Source organism: Bos javanicus, chromosome 9 (genome assembly GCF_032452875.1).
Source record: "Bos javanicus breed banteng chromosome 9, ARS-OSU_banteng_1.0, whole genome shotgun sequence".
NCBI lineage: Eukaryota > Metazoa > Chordata > Mammalia > Artiodactyla > Bovidae > Bos > Bos javanicus.
In genome coordinates, this window is record NC_083876.1 from 102,720,349 (window position 1) to 102,740,669 (window position 20,321).

Sequence of the window (20,321 nt, forward strand, 5' to 3'; positions counted from 1 at the left end):
AGAAGAGTCTTTCCATGGAGGAGTCTGCAGGTATGTGATGTGTGTGCTTGTGTGCATAGGTTCACATACACATGTATATGTGGGCAGGCACCTCCGTGTGAGGAGGTTGTGTGTGTCCTGCAAGAACATATGTACATGTGTGTTTGTGTGCATATGCGTGTGTGTCTCTCTGCCAGGCCCTTTTGGCCAGGCTTGTGTGCTTGCTTCCTGCCTCGTCTCCTCAGACTCTGCACCCACATGCAGGCTCTGAGAGGCCTTTTACACGTGTGGTTCAGGCCGGTGTAGTCATGCTGGCACTTGTCCCTTGCAGAAACCCTCCCCAGGCCTGTTGGCCTTAACCCTCCATGGTGTTCTCCCAGGTCTGATGTTAGACGCACCCTCTTGATGAAAGCAGACACAAGAGGTGGGGCCGTTGCTCTCATGTTCAAACCAGGATCAGAAATACCACAGGACTTTGTGAAATATTGTAAAAACAAACAAAACAAAACACTTCTCTGCTTCAGCAACACCTGTATCCTCCAACAGTTCACCGGGGGAGCTGGGCGAGCGCGGAGCGGCCTCAGCTGTCCCCTTCCCGCAAAGGTCGAGGCCAAGTTCACACAAAAGGATCCCGAGACCACTTGCCTGGGGAGCTGTGTGATGCACGGATGGTCTTCACAGAGCCGGCTCTGACCAGTTGCTTCCTGGATAAACATGTCAGAAACGTCTGAACACTTTCGTATGTTTGTGCTGTAGCTTGCACTTTATCTTTTGCCTTTAGGACTTGGCCACCCCAGTTGTGCACCCTGGGTTTTCCTGTCTAATTTGTTTCTGTCTTTGTGCGTTTACAATGATAATACCTATTTAAAATAGACACTCGGCCCCTTTCTCCTCGGCTCTGAGCCGCTCCCTCTGGTCGAGGGATGGCGTGGGCTCTTGCTGCGGTGCTGCCCGCTGGCCGGCTGCAGGCGGGCAGACGAGGAGCCTCCTCAGCGCCCTGCTGGTCCTGTGTCACAGCCCGGCGCTCCGCATCATTTACGCCAAAAACACCGCAGCACAGAGTTCTTCGTTTTTCTGAGTCTGGCCTTCAGAATGACGGGTTGGTAAAGTATCACAACTTCTGAAATACAAGATCTGCTTCATTGGACGCCAGTAGAGTAAGAAGCCAGCCACCCTCGGGCTAGTGTTCTGTGGCTGCTACCAATGGAGAGCTGGCTTCTTCATTGGCCTCGCTTGTTCTGCCCCAGCCGGGTCCATGCAGAGGCCCCGTGCTGGCCACGGGGACCCAGTGGAGGGAGCTCTGTGTCCCCAGGACGCCGACCCCCCCGTGCTCAGAACCACCAACGTGTAGTCGCCCTGCTGGGCCCAGAGTCAGCAGGTCTGTTGCCCAGAAAATTACTCAGTGTCGCCTCTCCATAGATGTCGTAGATGGACTGTAAATAATCCCGTATCCCCTCGAGTTTCTTCCTCAGTAAGGAGCGGGCTGGGGGCTCTGGGGTGAGGACTCGCCTAGGAAGAGTTAAAGGGAACACGGTCCCCTTCCTTCAGGGTCATGCTCCAGCATCGTCCTGTGTGTGATGGACGGGGGCCCCACGAGAAGAGCGCTGAGGCTCTGGGCGGTCCAGCTCAGGCCGCCGGGAAATGTCAGTGCCCCTGACGCTCTGGCCGAGCCTCCTCGGGCCCTTTTGACTGTTCCTCTCCAAAATTCTTCTGCATGAAATGGGCAGCAAATTTGTCTCTTCCCATAATCGCTTAATCCGATTAATTGATTTTAGCAAAGTAGGAAATAATTTGCTCCTTGTTTAAAGGACAGCATCCTTAGAAATGACCGCTCTGAAACGTGGCTGCTTGTTTCTGGTTTAGAGTGAGCGTTGCATCGTGACAGTCTCTGTGACCCATGTCTCCTGATGCACAGACACGCTTGTGAACAGGAATCTCTGTTACTCTGCAACAGAGAGAAAACGATGAGCAGAATGAGACAACACACGCCGGGCGTCGGCCCCGTGTCTCAGTCGGGTGGAAGCGGAGGCGCTGTTGAGATCCTTCTCAAGAGGGCAGCCGCTGCGACTTAGACGTCTGGGGTGTGGCAGGTGGTCTGGCAAGCGGCGCCCTGGGTTGGTGGGCAGATAGAGGCTTGCTCTCAGGGATGGGCCCTGCATTTCCTGCTGCACAGTCCTCCTGGCTCCCCATGCCTGGGTCACCAGCCATGTGCCAGCGTAAACCGGAATTTAACGCTCTGTCCACATAAGAGGTTTGAGAACTCCCCGATCAGTGGCAAACACACTCTTTTGAAGACGGCATTGGAGACAGGAGCGAGGCCCATGGGTTCTTTGGTCGACGTATGTGCTTGTGCCGTGTTCCGCGAGAGTTCAGCTGTTGGGAGTAATTTGTAACTCGTCTGGACCCTCGTGGAGAGCTCGCAGGCTGGGAATGCATATCACTTTTCCTTTGAGACAGTCAAACCACAGGTTACACTAAAAAATGAGGACAGAAGTCCAGCACAGCAGTGTTTTCTCCTCAGCGAAAACACAGGCTGTATTAAAACCACATGTTGCTGAGTGCTGGCAGGAACGCAGATCACGACACGAGAGCCCGCATCGATGCGCCCCCGGCGCACAGGCCCATCGTGCCGAGGGCCGGCCCCACGGCGCTTGCTTGGGGTCCGAGATGAGGGCCCCCAGCAGCAGCACCTGTGCTCAGGCCCGGCACCGCGGGGCAGGAGCCCCAAGCCTGGAGCTGGGCCCCAGATGGCGTCTTGTCATGGCCAGGAGATTTTACTCCTGGGCAAGCAGAGAGTCACCCGCTAAAAATGCTGGGCGGTGGACACGTTTGAAGCAGTATCTCTCAGCGTCCAGAGGGCCTTTCAGACCTAGACAACTTGTAATTTAAATCTGGAAACACTTAAGAAAAATGGGGAAAGCCATTCTTTTCGACTTGTGAGATTCGAGTGAGTTACGTGGGCTGGCAGTCCGCAGAAATAAGCCCTGTGCTCGGGGTGCGGGCCCCGGGCGGGAGGCTGGTGGAGGTGGCCCCGGGGGCGGCCTTCTCCGTGGTGGACACAGACTCAGCTGGCCTGCAGTCCTGGGACAATGGGCCCTTCCTGGGGCTCAGCGCAGCCCCCGTAACTCGCTCCAGGCTTCCGAGATAAGCGTCAGGGGCGAGCAGGCTCTGGTGCCCAGCTCAGATGGAGTGGGTGAGTGGGGGCCGCCTTCCTCACCGTGACCAGGTCTCCACGGTGTGTCCTGGCGGCTGTTTCCTGACACCTGCGTCGGGAGCTGGGTGGGGACTGCCCCCGTCTTTCCCTTTTCTGCTAGTTTATGAAGTCCCAGGGGTATCCTCCCGAGGAACAGGAGGAACCTCGTGTTTTCCATCCAGTCATCACAGTGGATATTTCACCGTGAATGTGTGGAAATCTGTGCTCAGTGCGCCAGGAGGGCTGATAAAGATACTTGACTCTTTAATCTGACGTATTGTTGGATTTTCCACTTGAGGTTGGAAGTGCAGGAGCTGGTGTTACTCTGAGATGCTAAGAAACTCAGATGCAGAAGGAAGAGCCTGCAGGGTGGAGAAGGGTACACACAGATGGGGCGGGCCCCCTGGACTGCAGCCACGGGCCAGACGGCCTGTGCCCCTGGGGTGCCTGCCCTCCCACGCCCAGGCCAGTGTCCCTGAGCTGAGTCTTACCATAGCTCTCAGACGTGGCCCCCACGTGGCACATGGCCTGGCCGTGTGCTCCGGAGGATGTCCTTGGGTCCTGGAGCCTGTCCGTGGCCCGTGGGGGTACCACCTGACTTCCGCTGTCCAGGAAGTAGAGTCCGCCTTTCACCACGGTCAAGCCTGGTGGATTTTGGAGCCTCGGCCTCCTGGCTCCCTGGGCGTGGAGGACACCCCACTCTTCCCGCCAGGTCTGGCCCTCCCCTCCGGGACACTGGCACCCTGACAGGTGCCCGCCTGCAGCTGCCCGCCCCATGAGGTCCCTGCAGCCCGGCCGCCCACGTGGTGCCTCTGCTGGGCGTCTCCAGGGGCCTGACTGCCACCCTGCCCTGTGCCTCCCCACAGACGTGTCCAGGTGCGTGGCCGAGAGGAAGTACACCCAGGAGCAGGCCCGCAGGGAGCTGCAGCAGGTGTTCATCCCCGAGTGCAGCGACGACGGGACCTACAGCCAGGTGGGCGGCCTCTCCCGGGGACTGGCCCCGCCTTCCCCCTCGGGGCAGTGGCTCCCTCCTCGGAGCAGGCGCTCCTGTCCTGGGGAGCGGACGGGGTCCCGCCGGCCCGCTCACGGCAGAGACCCCAGCCCCAGTGCGATGTCATTTCTGGAGGGGCCCCTGCCAGGCCGCAGGTCAGGGGCACACGCACTGTCTGCCTTTCTGGGTCCGCCAGTGGCCGCATCTAAGCACCCAGGTCTCCACGCGGAACGGGTCGATGTTATCACTGTCATTTTGTTTAAAGGAAATGAGTTCCTGAGATGCCCTGCTAACTGATGTATTGACTTTAGATGGAAAAAAGCAAACCAGATAGGGTCTGTCATGAGCCAGACGACAGCACAGACTCCCCTGTGGCTCAGCTGGTGTAGACTCTGCCTGCTGTGCGGGAGGCCTGGGCTCCACCCCTGGGTGGGGAAGATCCCCTGGAGAAGGGAAAGGCTACCCACTCCAGTGCTCTGGCCTGGAGAATGCCATAGACTGTGCAGAGAGTTGGGCACGACTGAGCGACTTTCACTTTAGATTTCATCCAATAATGTGAATTCTGTGCTTTTTTTTAAAGCAATCACTTGACCTTTGGAAGACTCAGGGAGGAGAGAGAGAGACAGAGAGAGGTTGGAGCTGTGGGTGGCGTCCAGCTCAGGCTGGCTGGTGGGGGGCAGGTGGGGCCAGGATGGAGCATCTCACTGGCAGCTGGACACGTCTCCTGTCCCCAACTCCGCTTCAGGCCAGTGGGCAGACCCAGAGCAAGTGTCCTGACCGCTCAGTGCCTCGGACCCCCTCTTGTAAGATGAGGGCTGGTGGGGGATTAGACGGCGTCTGGTGCAAACACCCCCGGCTCCTTTCACCCCTCAGATCCGGGTCCAGGGCACCGTGGGGCCCATGCCAGGTGTCCAGACGCAGCCCTCGAAGCCCTGGGCCTCCTGGGGCCCCGGGAGGAGCAGCGGGCCCGGTGGGCCGCAGACGCCCCGCGGGCACTGACCGCCTGCCTGTCCTCCCCGCAGGTGCAGTGCCACAGCTACACAGGGTACTGCTGGTGCGTGACGCCCAACGGGAGACCCATCGGCGGCACCGCCGTGGCCCACAAGACGCCCCGCTGCCCCGGTAGGTCTGTCGGCCTGTGCGGCGAACCCGCGGCTGAGGCTGCTGGCCGCTTGCTGACTGTCTTATTAATGTCTGCTCGTAACCGCAAAGGAAGTCAGTTTAGGTGGGATTATGGGGAATATCGGGATACATTTGCGTCACTGGACAAAGCCCAAAATATTATGAGACCTTTGTTTTCAAGAAAGCTTAAACAAATGGAAGATCTGGTTCTGAACCAGCGTAGGTTATGGCAATTCGGGACTCGTAATTTTTAGGAGTGGCCGCGAGGACTGTGGTCAACAGCAGAAATGACCAAATGTTTTCGTTGGCTGAGAGAAGCGAGCGTTTCTGGGTTTGTATGTATATGATTGCAAAGAAAAAGCAGATCATTCTTCACAGATCCCTTTCCAGAAGGTTTGTTTGTGTTATTTTATTACTCATAAGTGGGCTTGATGTACTGAAGGTAATAACACTGGCGGGAGAATAATCTATAAAAGGGTCTGTTTTCCATTAATAATTTACCAAATGTTATAAATGATTCAGATCATTTTTATTTGAAAATGGTCTGCAGCTTGAGTTTTGATTAATTGGTGATGGAGACTTGTCAGACCATTTACCAAGACCTTTCATGATCTATGTGTCACAACTATACTGGATTAAGCTTACTAAGGAAAAACACATGTTATGTAACAATACAAAACATCTTCCTGAATTTTTACATAAAATGTTGAGGCATTTGTACTTAGAGTTTACTTCCTAGCCTCTTTTCTGTTTGAAGAGCAGGCATCTTATAATTAGAAATTCTGCCCATGGTTCAGACTTTTATACCAGGAGCCAAGTCACTGGTCAGAACTCATAACTGCTTCACCATGATGACACGCGTAATTAACAGTAACACAAAACCTAATATTTCAAGTGACTGGTCATCACTTAGAAGCCAGAGGGTGTGCATAATGTGGAATTAAAATATATTTATTTTTAAAACTGTTATGTCATCCAATACCTAAAAATTGCTGAAAATATGTTTTTAGTGAGCTAACATTTGCACCTAATAATTCTTTTACAGACTCATGGAGTAAACGAAAGAGAGAAAAAAAAAGTAGCGTAATGAGTTGGGCTCTGTGTCCCTCAGTCTGAAAGATGCTTGCAAATGCTTATTTCATTTCAACCAGGTACCAGCATTTTGAGTCGCGTTGAGCCTTATTTTATGAGGGAGAAAGCAGAAGACTTACCTGTTTCTGTGATGTTAGAGACACCTTTTGAAAAATTAAGTAGCGTCTGAAAGCACTTTCTTAGAGAACCATGAGCGAAGTTGGCCAGGTTTCTTATAATTTCCCTGTAACACTTCGTTTCTAGGATCAAAACACCCTACTGTTCACTCACATTGATTTTTCCAACCAGGTAGCAGCCACATTTTACTGTAAGAAATGTTCCTTTTTTGCACTGTCCATGTGGATTTTTTGGTTCAAGGGATGGGTATGGAAGGAAGATTCTTCCCGAATCTGGCGTTTATTGCATGGAAAATGCCACGGGGGCAGGGAGGGGTGTCTCTGAGGACACGTGCAGTGTGGGTGGGGCAGGCTCCTTGGAGACCAGGCTCCTCCTTGTAGGAGCACCTTCCTTTTCACTTCTGTGGCTTGGTTTTGCAGCTTGGCCAGAGTTATGAAAAGATTCTACTAATCCCCAGCTGTATTCATGCTTTTATTCTGCAGAAACATGGGCAGGGAAGCAGGCGCCTGTGCTCAGAACGTGCATGGAGGCCGTGCAGGGGCGTTTTGGGAGGACGGGTCGCGCACACACGCACAGTTTATGCTGGGCTTTTGCTGACGTGGCAGAGCTTCTTCCCAGCTGTTGAGACCTCGGCACCAACCACGTGGAAGGGCACGGTGACGGGCGTCACTTTGCTGAGCCCGTGCCTGACACTGGGCACGCTGCTGGTCAGGCTCCATCCGCACACCCCGGGGGCATCCTCCCCTCCCTGGCATGCTGGCTCACACCTGCTCTGGTTGGCGTGCCTGGTCCACTCCGTAGAGGACAGACGTGATTTCCATCCAGTTTATTATAATCAGGTAAACGCCAGCATTCAACAGCAGTCTTTGGCCCTGGAGTTCACACCACACTTGCCATAGGAGCACTTTGTCTAGAAATTTGAAGATGAGAAAAATGTATTAAAACTTAGCAGTAAACACTAACGGTCACTTCGAATGCATGTGTGTGTGTGTTATGAATTGGTGCAAACACACGTGGCAGCAGCCTGTGAGGAGGGCGGGGAATGTCCACTCATGGCTCACTGCAGTGGAGCAGAGGGGCCTGCCTGCCACGTCCCCCGGCCCACTCCTGCCCGAAAGACCTTCAAACCAAAGGATTCTTTTATTTCACAATTATGTGTTTCTAAGTCATTAATGCAAAGCACCCAAATTCTTATGAATCAATAAGAAAACTGGAATAATGAGGCAATCTAGCAGAAAAAGTCAGAAGTCTTGAACGGTCAGCATTTTATAAATGAGGAAACCCTAAGGACAAAGCTCAGTTGGTAAAGAATCTGCCCGCGATGCGGGAGACCTGGGTTTGATCACTGGGTTGGGAAGATCCCCTGAAGATAGGGAAGGCTACCCACTCCAGTATTCTGACCTAGAGAATTCCATGGACTGTGTAGTCCATGGGGTCACAAAGAGTCAGACACGACTGAGCGACTTTCAGGGAAAAAAAAGGACCAGTGAGCAGAGGAAGAGATGCTTGGGCTCATTAGTATAGACCAGGGAGCTGCTCACCAGTCTCCAGGGGGACTCCCAACGTGGGGAAGGAGCTACTCCCCACCCCCACCACGGTGACTCCTCGTGACTCTGGGACCCCTCACCCACCTTCGTAAGCTTCCATCAAGTCAGTTCACTTCCTTGCCTGCTGTCGGTCAGGAGCTGATGGATAATTGCACAGCTTTTCAGGAGTGGACGGCCAGCCTTGTCTTTCCTTCTGGCTGTGGACTCATGACTCTCAATGGAGCTCAAGCTGCAGGAGGCAGAGGGCTTCCCTGGAGAGAAATCAGCCCCTTTAGCCCCTGTGGACACCTGCTTCCTGGAGACAGAGTCATTCACCGGGTGAGACCCTTGAGGACGTGATCAGAGCCGTCCCTTCAGTGAATCGTGGTGGTCCATCCCGTGGGTCCCATGGTCCTTCCCATGGGTCTTGTCCTTCAGAGAACACTCGATCCACCCTCCCTCCCTGGAAGCCCACTCCTCATTTCTTATTAATGACCATCTCCGTGAGCAGCACTCCCCAAGCGTTTGCTGGGCCAGGCGCCCGCATCTGCTCAGAGCTCTGCTGACACCCCTGTTGGGGGCCTGGGAGTTCTGTGCAGAAGCTGCAGGCACTCGGAGAAGGGGCGGCTCACCATCCACTGTCTAGAGGAGGGGGTTCTTGGAAAAGAGGGGCATGTTGGCCGGCACAGGAAAGGGGCAGAACGGTTTCTTTCCCAGCGTTTATCAGCAAGGAGATCCAACCAGTCCATCCTAAAGGAAATCAGTCCTGAATATTCACTGGAAGGACTGATGCTGAAGCTGAAGCTCTAGTACTCTGGCCACTTGATTCGAAGAACTGACTCATTGGAAAAGACCCTGATGCTGGGAAAGATTGAAAGCAGGAGGAGAAGGGGACGACAGAGGATGAGATGGTTGGATGGCATCACTGACTCAATGGACATGAGTTTAAGCAAGCTCCGGGAGATGGTGATGGACAGGGAGGCCTGGCATGCTGCAGTCCATGGGGTTGTAAAGAGTCAGACGGGCTTCCCTGGTGGCTCAGATGGTAAAGAATCTGCGTGCAGTTCAGGACCCGGGTTCAATCCCTGGGTTGAGAAGATCCCACGGAGAAGGAAATGGCAACCCAGTCCAGTATTCTTGCCTGGAGAATCCCATGGACAGAGGAGCCTGTGGGCTGCAGTCCACGGGGTCGCAAAGTGTTGGACACAACTGAGCGACTGAAGAGTAACCTCCTGTCCCTCACCGTGTTGGTTCCTGAGTTGGGCGGGGAACGTGAGGAGGGCAGAAGGCCTTCCCTACTTCTGGGCCAGCTCCAGTGACCTTGGGAGGCATTCAGGACTGAAGGCTGCTCTTTGAGCTGCATCCAGACGCATCCCCCGGCCTCGCCTGGCCTGGCAGCAGGTGGTCCTGCTTGCGGCTTAGAGACGGCTCCCTCATCCCTGCTGGCTAGACCCCAGGTCTGCAGGGCCAGGACTAGGTGGGGTGGGGGGCGTTGCTTGCTCCAGGGACACTCAGAAAGGTACGGCCACCCCAGGGAGCCCACCGAGCCTTCCTCCATCCTTGCCGCCGCTGCAGGGCCAGGTCTCTGGGTCTCCATGCAGGCACAGCTGACCTGTAGTTACTCAGTAGGAGTTTTCTCTTTCTTCTTCCTTCTGAGGGTTTGAAGACGCACATTGCTGGAGGCAGGAGACGAGTTTAGAAACAAAGGGCTTATTTCCGAGGGAGGATGTTTGTAGCTGGCTCGCTCTCGATTATTTGGAAATAGCTTCGGGGGTTTTAATCTCATCTTCCTCCGTAACAGCACACCCGGGCCAAGGGCTTACTCCTGGCAGGAGTACAAAGCTGCTGAAGACACTGGAAGCTGAGCCCCACGTAGGAGCTCTTCATGTTACAGTGTCCACAGAACCGCCCTGTGTAGCTCAGCTTGAGGGGTGTGTTTGAAGTAAGGACCTCGGCTTGCGGCAGGGACGAGAAGCTCCCGTGACGGGGCTGGCGAGTCTGTCCCCCACCACCGCCCACCCCTCTGTGAGCTGAGTCAGGTGTAGGGACAGTGTCTCCTGCAAAGCAGAAATCTTGCTCAGTTGGCCATGGCCACAAAGCATGTTTGAGGAGTTCTTCCTTCAAGTGTAGGGTTTTAAGGATGGAAAACCGCCTGAGAGTTTGCCATGCTCATGCGCATGCTGACCGCTGCTTCGAAGACTGGCCTTTAAATGTGGCTTTCGGAAGGCCCGCTTACGCTTGACGGAGAGCCTTGGAGCAGATTGAATAGCTTTTCTGTATATTATTTCTGTGAATTGCACTACAGCCTTTGGGTTTTCCCACCGAGCCTAAAGTTTTGGCCTTTACCTGGAATGGTAGAACTGCGCGTTTGTATGAACATCTTTTTGATTTCTGAAAGCTTTCACTTTATAAAGAGAAGCTGGGTTTGTTTTCTTTTTTTCGTGAATGAATTTCCCTGGCAATAAATTAAGGGCCCTGCATAGCTGAGGAACTTGAAAGAAACATCCAGAACAATTGAATTCCCCAATATTGAAATCAACAACACAGCTGTGCTTCTGAAGTGTCTCTTTATGAGAATTCAAGTGCACATTAAGTTGCTTGCTGAATGGAAAAGGTTACAGATCAGAGGGAACATTCTTTTTTCCCTCAAAATGGCTTTTTCTTCAGGCTTAACAATTCTCTTCCTGAAAAATGATAGTTGTCAAAATAAAATATTTCAATAGCTATTGGCAAGGAAATGTGAAAACAAACAACGTGGTAAGAAGTAGAAAATGGACTGAGAGGGGCCGCTTTTCATGTGGACCTGAGCCCCGGGGGTGGGGCGGGCTTTGCTGCCAAGCCCGTGTGCGTTCCACTAATGAAGCCACATTTCAGAGAAAAATACACATTATTTTACCTTCTAACACCTACCGTTACGATGACTTTTGAAGTATTAGGAAATTCACGTCCAAGATGAGGGAAAAATAGCGATTTGATATGGACAACATGAGCTACGCAAAATTTCCAATAAAAGTTCCAGACTGTGGAAATTTCAGAACACTGAAGAATTAAAAAAAAAATTAAGTCCAGCCTTCAACGGAAAGAGCACAGTGTGTGGCATTGCGCCAAAGAAGACCGAGAAGCCTGTTTGAGAGTCAGCATGAGGCCCTCCTGGTGAGTGTTTGGCCAGCACCGGCCGGGAGGCAGCTCTGATGAGGCAGCGCTTCGGCCGTGCCTGGTATTGGTGCTGGGAGCGTCCGTCTGTCTGTCTTTTCCTTTCCAGTTTAGGCTGATTTTGCCTTATTTATCTACCCGATGGGCAACATTTTGGTATTAGTATTTTTCCTCTCTGGAAAAATGTACTTACTAGTGTCTTATCAACCCACTCCAGTCCTCTTGCCTGGAAAATCCCATGGATGGAGGAGCCTGGTGGGCTGCAGTCCATGGGGTCGCTAAGAGTCGGACACGACTGAGCGACTTCACTTTCACTTTTCACTTTCATGCAGTGGAGAAGGAAATGGCAACCCACTCCAGTGTTCTTGCCTGGAGAATCCCAGGGACTGGGGAGCCTGGTGGGCTGCCGTCTATGGGGTTGCACAGAGTCAGACACGACTGAAGCGACTTAGCAGCAGCAGCAGCAGCAGCAATAGCATGGTTTGTATAATAATCGACTCTATTATTGTGTTGAATATTTCAGTATACATTTAATTTGGTGGCTGATTTATTATCACTTCCTTCATTAAGAGTTTTCTATAAGCTGTCCTCTTCACACTTAGGCCATAAATGGATTTTTCTCATATTTTTTAATACTTAAGAAAACTTTAAAAGATAAACTAAGAAGTCTTTTAGAACTCACTAGTCCCAGGCTCTATAACTCTATACAAAGAACAGTGGGTTATCTCTTCCAGAGGTATACCATATCTCTGAATTAAAAGAAATGTATGTATTTTCCTTCTTCTTCTTTTTTTTTTTTTAAACAAACAGTACATTTTTTTCAACAGCACCTTTTAAATATCAATAGTCAAACGTTGGAAAGATTTATGAAGCTATTGACCATGAATGACCTTTTTGCAGGAATGATACTAATGTTTGTTTTCTCTGGCCATTGAAGTATGTAACATTCAGACATTAAAGTGGACACTGATGGAAGTAAATGGAAGGTAAATCAGAAATAACCTCTAAATTTTTTTCAACTGTGATTTCCGTATTTCCTGTCTTACCATCTAGAGAAGGGCATTCTCAGATGGGGGACGTAAGAATGCTCAGCTCAGAGCTGAGCTCAGCGTCCCTTTTATCTGACGCTGTCTCACCAGGAATCCCAGCTTTTCAAAGGCAGCATCACTAGGGAAGAGGGAAGACCCGAGAGGAGGGAGCCCAGCATCGCAGCCTCTCCCCTTCGGGATGGGGCTCAAGCCTTCCTCCCGCCCTTCAGCTTCTCAGAGGATCACTGTGGGGAAACAGGCCAGCTTTGTTTGCGTTCTGCATCCACAGAAGTGTAAAATCAGGAAAACAGGAGATGTTGCAGTAGGTCGAGGGAGCCACAGGGTCTTGACAGACAAGACGGGGGCAAGTTCATGGTAACAGAAAGAATCCATTAATAACAATACTGTTAATAACAACAACTGCAGAGTGCCCAGGCCAAGCCCTTTCCTTAGAGTCTGGAACCCAAATTTCAGTCCACAGAGAGCTGGATAACAGACTCTGGGGCTGTTCCCCAGAATTTCTGATCCAGGGGGTCTGGAGGGGAGTCCGAAGTCCTGCCTTCCTGACCAGCTTCCAGGTGAGGATGCTGGTCTCCTGGGCAGTGGGGCGCCTGCTTGAGAGCCGACCTTGCAGTGACCTGTCCCTAGCCCCGGGTGAGGGACGCAGGGCCCGGCTTGGTCTCTCCTCGGGGAGGCCTGACCGTTCACTAGGGCCTGTCGTGGTCCCACCACCAGACATGACCTGCACTGAGCAGGAGGTTGCCCTGAGTCCCTCAGGTGTCTGGGAGGGAAGGTGCACTTCCGGCCAGCAGATGATGCTGAGAAAGTGGAGGTGGGTGCAGGGACTCCCCACGGTGGTGGGCGGAACTCACCCTGGGGCACCGGGTCTTAGAGGGGTGCCCGTGGCCCCTGGCACGGGGCCAGGTGGGTGGTCTGCAGGGTCCTGGCCCGAGAGCCCCTGCACTGGCTCCAGAGAGGCATGCACCTTTGACTCGGGCTGGCATGCGGGGGTGAGCTCCGGAGGACTCTGCGTCCCTGGGGATGCCCACTTCAGTGTTGGCAGAGGGAGCAGGGCCCTGGCACCCACTCCAGCTCACCCTGCCTTTGCTGCCCTGTAGGTCAGGCTGCTCACGCACTCCCTGCCTAGGTGCACTCTCTCGGAGCCCTTCCCTGCCTCTGGCCTTGGAGGGTGACCCCAGGTCACAGCTGGGTCCCTGGAGTCTGTCCTCAAGGGTTTAGACTCTGGATGGCAGGCTCTGTATCAGGGGCGCTAGGGAGTGAAACTCTGGCTTTGTGGGTGATTTCTGCCAAGGAAGAAAGCTGGTGAGGATGCGAGTGAACATTGAAGGCATCTGAAAAGTGGGGTGGGGGGTCACGGACCAGTGTCTCACCTTACTTGGCTAGTGCGGTCTAGGCAGGCAAGGCCAGGGCAGTGCTCAGCCCTGGGGCTGCACTGACGCTGCCTCGCAGGCAGGTGGAAGGTGCCCGCAGTGCTGATTTTGGGCTCTTCCTCTGCTTTGACACAAACGTTCACCGAGCTGCACCCCATCGACTCTGGGAGGTAACCGGGGGGTAACCAGCCACAGTGATCTCTCAGACGTCAGCCTGGTGGTGTCATTGTGCACACTGGTCTGACTGCATGATGACCCCCAGCACCCCACGAAAGGCCTGCGGGAGGCAGGCTGCCTTCCAGGGACTCCGACTCTACCGCAGCCTCAGTGCCCAGCGCCCACTCCTCCCCTGTGGGTTCCTGCCTCTGCGCTCCAGCCCCTGTGCCCGTCAGCAGCTGAGAGTGGGCGAGCGGGTCTGGGGTCGAACAGAGCTGTCAGCGCACCCGGAAGTGTAGGACCCTTCAGGCTGAGCTCAGGCCGTCCCCACGCTGGTGTCTGAGAGGCCGTGGTGTGGAGAGCTGCCTGCCGGCCGTGTCCTCGCAGACAGAGGAGGCGCGGAAGGACACGGACATGGCAGAGATGCTTCTGGGCACCGGCTGTGCCCTGGCCTCCCTCTCCTCCCGGGCAGGTGGTGTGTCCGTCTGCCATCCTCTCTGCCTCGTGCCTTCCTCCTTCCCTTTTTCTCCAGGAGGTCCGCCCTGACTGCTCAGACCACGTCAGCTCCTCTGTGGGCTAAAACCACGGGCATGGACCCCCGCTCTGCCGTTCCTGATCAGTGCCTTGGGCTGTTAGGCCACTCTCGGGGTCTCAGCGTCCTCATCTAGCGGGCCTAACAGGGGTGCCCACTTCAGGGTTGCTTTGGCATTAGAGGACTTGGTATGTGTGTGAAGTTCGTAGAGTGATGACCAGCACACAACAGGAAGTGTGCGGACGTCCACCATGAACACAGCCTTCATGTGAGTTATTTGAGTGATTTCTGCCCAATGCCTTTCAGTCCAAGGGAGATGGGACGTTTTGTGCTGCATCCCCTGAGCATGTTGAATGGGCGAACGAATGAAAGTGGCCACAGAAAGCCCAGTTCACACGGGCGTCCTCCCAGTGGCGGCATGTTTTGGCCACTCACCCTGAGTGGAGACAGGGCTTCTCTTTGCTGTGAGTGGCCGTCACCCTCTTGGTGCACAGGATGTGCACACGTGGAGGGAGAGCTTTCGGGGCACACAGCACGCAGACACCGCGTGTCCTGGGATATTCTGGGGGAGCCGGCCCTGAGACCTGTGTTGGTTTCTCTGCGGGCTTCCTGCCGCCCGAGAGGCAGGTAATCCCCACGCTGCCCTTGCAGAGATGAGGAGACTCAGCATCGGGCAGGTGGGCACACCTGCCAGGGCACCGAGCTGGTGGGTGGCGCGGTCCGTCCGTCCCCCACACTCTTCCCGCTCCCCGCAGTGCCCGGCCTCCCTCTCTCCTATGATCATTCTTGTCACCCGCACGGGGTCCTGCCCGGAAAGCACAAGGCGGGGCAGCCAGACAGCGCCTGGGACAAGCCAGGAGTTCCTACCTGGAGGAAGGGCCCAGCAGGACAGCGAGACTGGGCTGAGGTGCGGGGCTTCATGCGCCTCTGCTCCCAGGGTCGGCAGCCCCAGTGGGAAGAGAAGTGCTCGTCCAGAAGGGAAGGGGGGCTGAGCCCCTGGCTCTTCCCGTCCCCCTCCCTTCCCCTCCCCCTCCCCTCCCTCCCTCCCTTCCTACATTCCTCTTCCTTTCTCTTCCTCTTTCTTTCCTTCTTTTGCTCATTCTTTCATTTCCTTCCTTTCTTTTCTTTCCTCCTTCCTTCCGTCCTTGTTCCCCTCTTTCTTCCTCTCCCTCTCTCTGGCGGCAGCAAAGCCGCGTGACGGTGTGACTCTGCTCCTGGGATTCCAGAGAGGGATAAATCACGCTGCTTGTTTAACTCCGCTCTGAAGGACCATCAGTCGCCTGCTAACAAGTGCCCGCCTGCAGTGCACTGACCTCATTAAACCCTCTGACGGCTCCTCCGGCCGCACACATCACAGACCCTCCTCCCTTAGTCATTTCCAGAGTGCGTTTAGTGCTTGTGAAAGGAGCTGTCTTAGACCACCAACTCTCTCAGCAAACACTGCACCTCCTCGGGCTGTTTTGGCAGCACGCTGGCGTTGCTGAGTGTAGCTGGATTTGAACCAAGGGCTCGGGGACTACAGGCTCATTATTCTTTCCCTGAACCATCGATGGCTCCTCACATTGTGTTTCTGTGGTTTTCTCCACCAGAAATGCATACCCTAATTGCTAAAAAAGCCGCCCTTTTAAAATAGCATTTAAATGGGATGAGATGTCACAAGTGGAAGGAATTCAAACGTGTCCTTTGAAATAGGAATCTGAAGGGCAGCGTTTTCCTCTCTGAAGGTTCCGCCAACCAGCCGTGGTCTGCGGAGCTGCTTACTGCTGCCCACACGTTTCTAGGCCCCTTTTGCTGCACTTCCATCCTGTAACGTCACCTGCTCTTGGGAGCTCTTCAGCAAATTCTTACCTCCAGAAAAACGTAATGAAAGAAAAGAGTGGCTTTGTGGTTCTGGGCTCCTGGATTCCACTTTGCATCGCAGCTTTGCCGTGAGGAGCGCGTGTTCAGCCGCCCCCGGGTCCTGGAGGACAGGGTGCCGGGGAGGTGGGGCAGGGAAGGGGGGGCCTTTTTGTCCAGAGGCAGCTGGACGGGAAATCAGTGCCCTGCTGGCCTCACCCCCTAGTCCTGTGCAGCAAAATACTTGGAGTGGGTTATCAAGGGCCACTTGGTGCTGTGTTAAAAGTATTTCCACCTCTTAAGAACAAGGTAGAATTAACTTCATGTGGATTTAAGTGGTTTTAAATGAACACTGGTCGAATCTGGACGGGCGGCTGATGCGCAGCCATGAGACTGGTTGGTTCAGAGAGAGAAAGGTCGTTTGAGGGAGCGGATCTATACTTTCTAAATGTGTTCTTCAGACCTCAGATGCCCATCACATTGTGAACCAGCGGCTTGGAGACTGCAGGCCCTAGATTACAAAAATATTACCTTAATTCAGTTGAGACTCTCCCTGGGGGTGGGGGTGGGACCTCCAATTATTATTTGGGATGTTTGAATTTAGCTCAGAATAGTCAAACCTACATAGTTGTATCCAGAAATATTATCGCACAAAAAACCTTTTTTGAGTCACTGACTGCAGAAACACATGATAAAAACAAATGGATGACTAAGAAACTTAAGCCTGTTAACAAATCTGGATTTGTAGAGAGAGGGTACGAAGGGAGAACCGAGCAAAATGGGATCCCGGAAGCTCTGAGCGGCCACACGGGGAGCCCGCTTTCTGTCTCTGGGGATTCTCACCAGAGGGGAAGCCTGAGTTCTGCCCCTGGAAAGCAGGAGACATTTCACCGCATGGTCCCAGCCACTGCTGGGAAGTTGTGCAAATAGATGGGCCAGGAAGATCCTGGTCCTTTTTATCTATCAACCAGGCGCATTTCTGAGGGCCTGTGGTCCAGGCGTTCCGGAGGAGCAGCCTGGATGGGAGGGGGCCGTGGCTCCTGCAGACCCACTCAGGCTACGTGAGCGTTCGCTGGGGAGTCTTGCTCCTTCCTGTAAACCTGCTGACCACGCTCGGCTGAGAGTGTGGGGGCCGGCCCTGCAGTGCCTCTTCCGTCAGTGTTTGGGGAGGGTGAGCCATGCCCCTGAGTTATGCCCTGTCCTTCAGGACCTCTGCCCACAGCCAGCTGCTCGTGCATTTCCCACTGCAGAACTGTCATGCTTCCAAGACAAATGTCCTCAAGTTTATATCTTTAGTATAAATGTGGATCTGTATTTCGAATTCCAAATTGAAAAAAAAAAAACAAGCCATGAATTTCAAGTTTACCTTCATGAGATGGTTTATCTGCACAGTCTACCCCTGCGTATGACTAGGGTAATTCTGAATGACTCTGGGTGCGGTGTTCTGAAGTGGATGGGCAGGTAAACTGCAGATGAATGTGGGACAGAACTTCTTTATTCCTTGGAGTAGGTGTAATGACGATGAGGTGAAAATCTTGCTGCCATAACAGTGTCCATCTAATGAGGAAGACAGGACAGTGTCCTTGTTCGTAACATGAACTTCTCAGGGCAACATAATTGTTAACATGCTGTTATAATTTACCGAGTTAACGTTCTATTTCTTGTTCTCCTCTTATGAAAAAATGGTTCCTCAGTTTTCCATAAGTCAGAATTCAGCTAAAGCCAGAATTTTTATTGATTTTTAGTTGCAAAACTTATTTTAAAAGTTTTTTAAAAATCTAATTCACTCTACTACCTCCACATGATGTATGTTAAAAAGGTTCTTATGATATTTTTCAGGTGAAGAAACTGCTGTATTTTGTACCTGGAGGGTCTCACATGCGTCATAAGCCAGGCAGCCATAGAAGGAGGAGCTGATATCATGTTTCCTAGTTTTGGGCTCTGGTTTCAGATGACAGAGTCACCCAGGGCACTGGGCAGCTTGTATATGTTAACTAGAAAGTGACAAAGCCCTGCGAGTTAATCAAAATGTAATAAAATATCTGCATAACAATTAGTGGTGACCATTTGAGAGCCAAGAATAATTTCATCCCTTATTGTCCCCTTTTAGGTTCCATAAACGAAAAGGTACCCCAAAGGGAAGGCACAGGAAAAACAGGTAACTGTCTTAAAATGAACTTCCTTGAGGTGTTTTGACAGCGAATCCAATCTATGCCTTAAAATAACATCTCAAGTTAAAACATCACCGTATATCAGTGATGGTGATGACATGTGAGAGCTGAAGCAGTCTGTTAATTATCATCTATTCAGCAAATGTTGATTCAGCCCTTTCGATCACTGCAACCTTGCGGGTGCCGGGCACGTGACCCACTTGTGTCCCCATCAGGCTCGTGTCGGGACCACTTGAGGATGGAGTTAGCGTCATCTCAGGTCCACACCTGGGCAGAGGACTCCGGGGCTGGTGCGAGACTCTAGCTTAGCAGTTGAGGGAGCACTGATCAAGACATGTCCGCTGCTCCTCATAAGAAAGAGGGGGACTTTTTCTGTCTATGACAGTCATCTCTTCTGGGGTCAGTGCCCTCGAGAACCAGATGGAATGGCGAGCGTTTCCTTTGGAAGTCACCCTGCAGCTGCAGGTCCGTCTCTGCTGGCCGTGACCTTTGCCCTTTCCTCAGCTGGCATGGGCTTCCCTTGGCTCAGCTGGTAAAGAATCTACCTGCAATGCGGGAGACCTAGGTTCGATCCCTGGGTTGGGAAGATCCCTGGAGAAGGAAAAGGCTACCCATTCTAGTATTCTGGCCTGGAGAATTCCGTGGACTGTGTAGTCCCTGGGGTGGCAAAGAGTCAGACACGACTGAGTGACCTGCACTTTTCCCTTTTAGCTGTCACCTGTTAGTCCCAGTGACACATTTTCTGTTTTCATGTGATATCAATCTGTGAATTCAGAATTTAGTTTTAAGGTGAAATAAAAATAGCGTACTAGCATCTTGGGCTACCACTTCCCAGGCCAGTGGTAAAGAACCTGCCGGCCGACGCAGGAGACGACACAGATGCGGGCTCAGTCCCTGAAGAGGGAAGACCCCCTGGAGGAGGGCGTCGCAACCCACTCCAGTATTCTTGCCCGGGAAATCCCATGGACAGAGGAGCCTGGTGGGCTACGGTCTATGGACTGCAAAGAGTTGGACACAATCTTAGCACACACGCTGCCGTCTTAGGCTCTTAGGGAGAGGGTTTCTGTTCAGGAAGGAAGGAGATACGATTGCACAGTGTTGGGGTTTGGGTCTCGGAGATGCTGGGGGCTTGCTGCTGTATTTTGGAGAAGGGGAAGTGTAGAGGTTCATGGTTAGACACAATAATCAAATACTGAAAAAACAACAGAGGGAAATACCATTTTGGGGGCTCCCTCAATCCTGCTCGTGGTGATATAGGTCCATTCGACTGTGGATATATATGTTTTTAATCCCTCAGGAATTGGCATGTGGGCTCAGAAGTGGATTTAAGGAAAGAACACATTGCTTCTACTGAAGCCCCTTGATCTATAGACATGCCTGTCCGGGGAAATATCGAATATAAGTAATAGAGCTGGTTTATCAGGAAAGTGAGATATTTGGCAAGCCGTCCTGGAGGCAGAGTAAAGGGCACTGAGCTGTCCATGACTTTGCATCATTGTCTGAAGCTGAGCCCAGTAGGTGCGGAGGCCCCTTACACCAGGACAGGCTCTCCGGGGCCTGAGCAGGATGGTGGAGGCCGACGGTCACGCTGCGGGGCCTGAGGGCTGAGACAGGGATGTGGGGGCCTCTGGTGCTGGCATTAAGTGTGGGGGGCAGGAGGCACACATCCTTGTCCCTCAAGGACAAGCCCCTCTCGCCTCGGTTCTCAGCTGAAAACTCAGACTGGCCCGGTCCCAGGGATTAGGGCTGCTGGCCCCCAAGGGATGACCTGCTCAGGCCTCAGCAAAAAGGTACAGCTTTGACTGTGTCCTTGATGGACATTAACTGTGGCCATGGTGGACATTCACTGTCCTTGATGGCTGTCATTCCAAAGGACCTTAAATATGCAAAGACTTTTTCTCAGTGTGTTCTGTTAAGACTCTCAAATATGTTAAATATGTTGTAAATATGTTCCCCATTTTATTCTTGGAAGATTGCAGAGTATTCAGTAGCAAAATCCTCTTAGTTTATTGCTGCTATCATTAGTAGACTTGG

At 52.8% G+C, this 20,321-nt stretch overlaps 1 protein-coding gene across 2 annotated transcripts in view; it reads left to right on the top strand.

Annotated features, from left to right (window-relative positions):
• The window catches only part of SMOC2 (SPARC related modular calcium binding 2), a 158,075-nt gene that overhangs the window by 54,573 nt on the left and 83,181 nt on the right, over positions 1-20,321 (top strand). For both annotated transcript variants that reach the window (XM_061428586.1, XM_061428587.1), the window contains exons 3-5: positions 4,039-4,145; positions 5,186-5,285; positions 18,227-18,274. In XM_061428586.1, the coding sequence (XP_061284570.1) occupies positions 4,039-4,145; positions 5,186-5,285; positions 18,227-18,274 (255 nt within the window). The remainder of the gene's footprint in view (positions 1-4,038; positions 4,146-5,185; positions 5,286-18,226; positions 18,275-20,321) is intronic.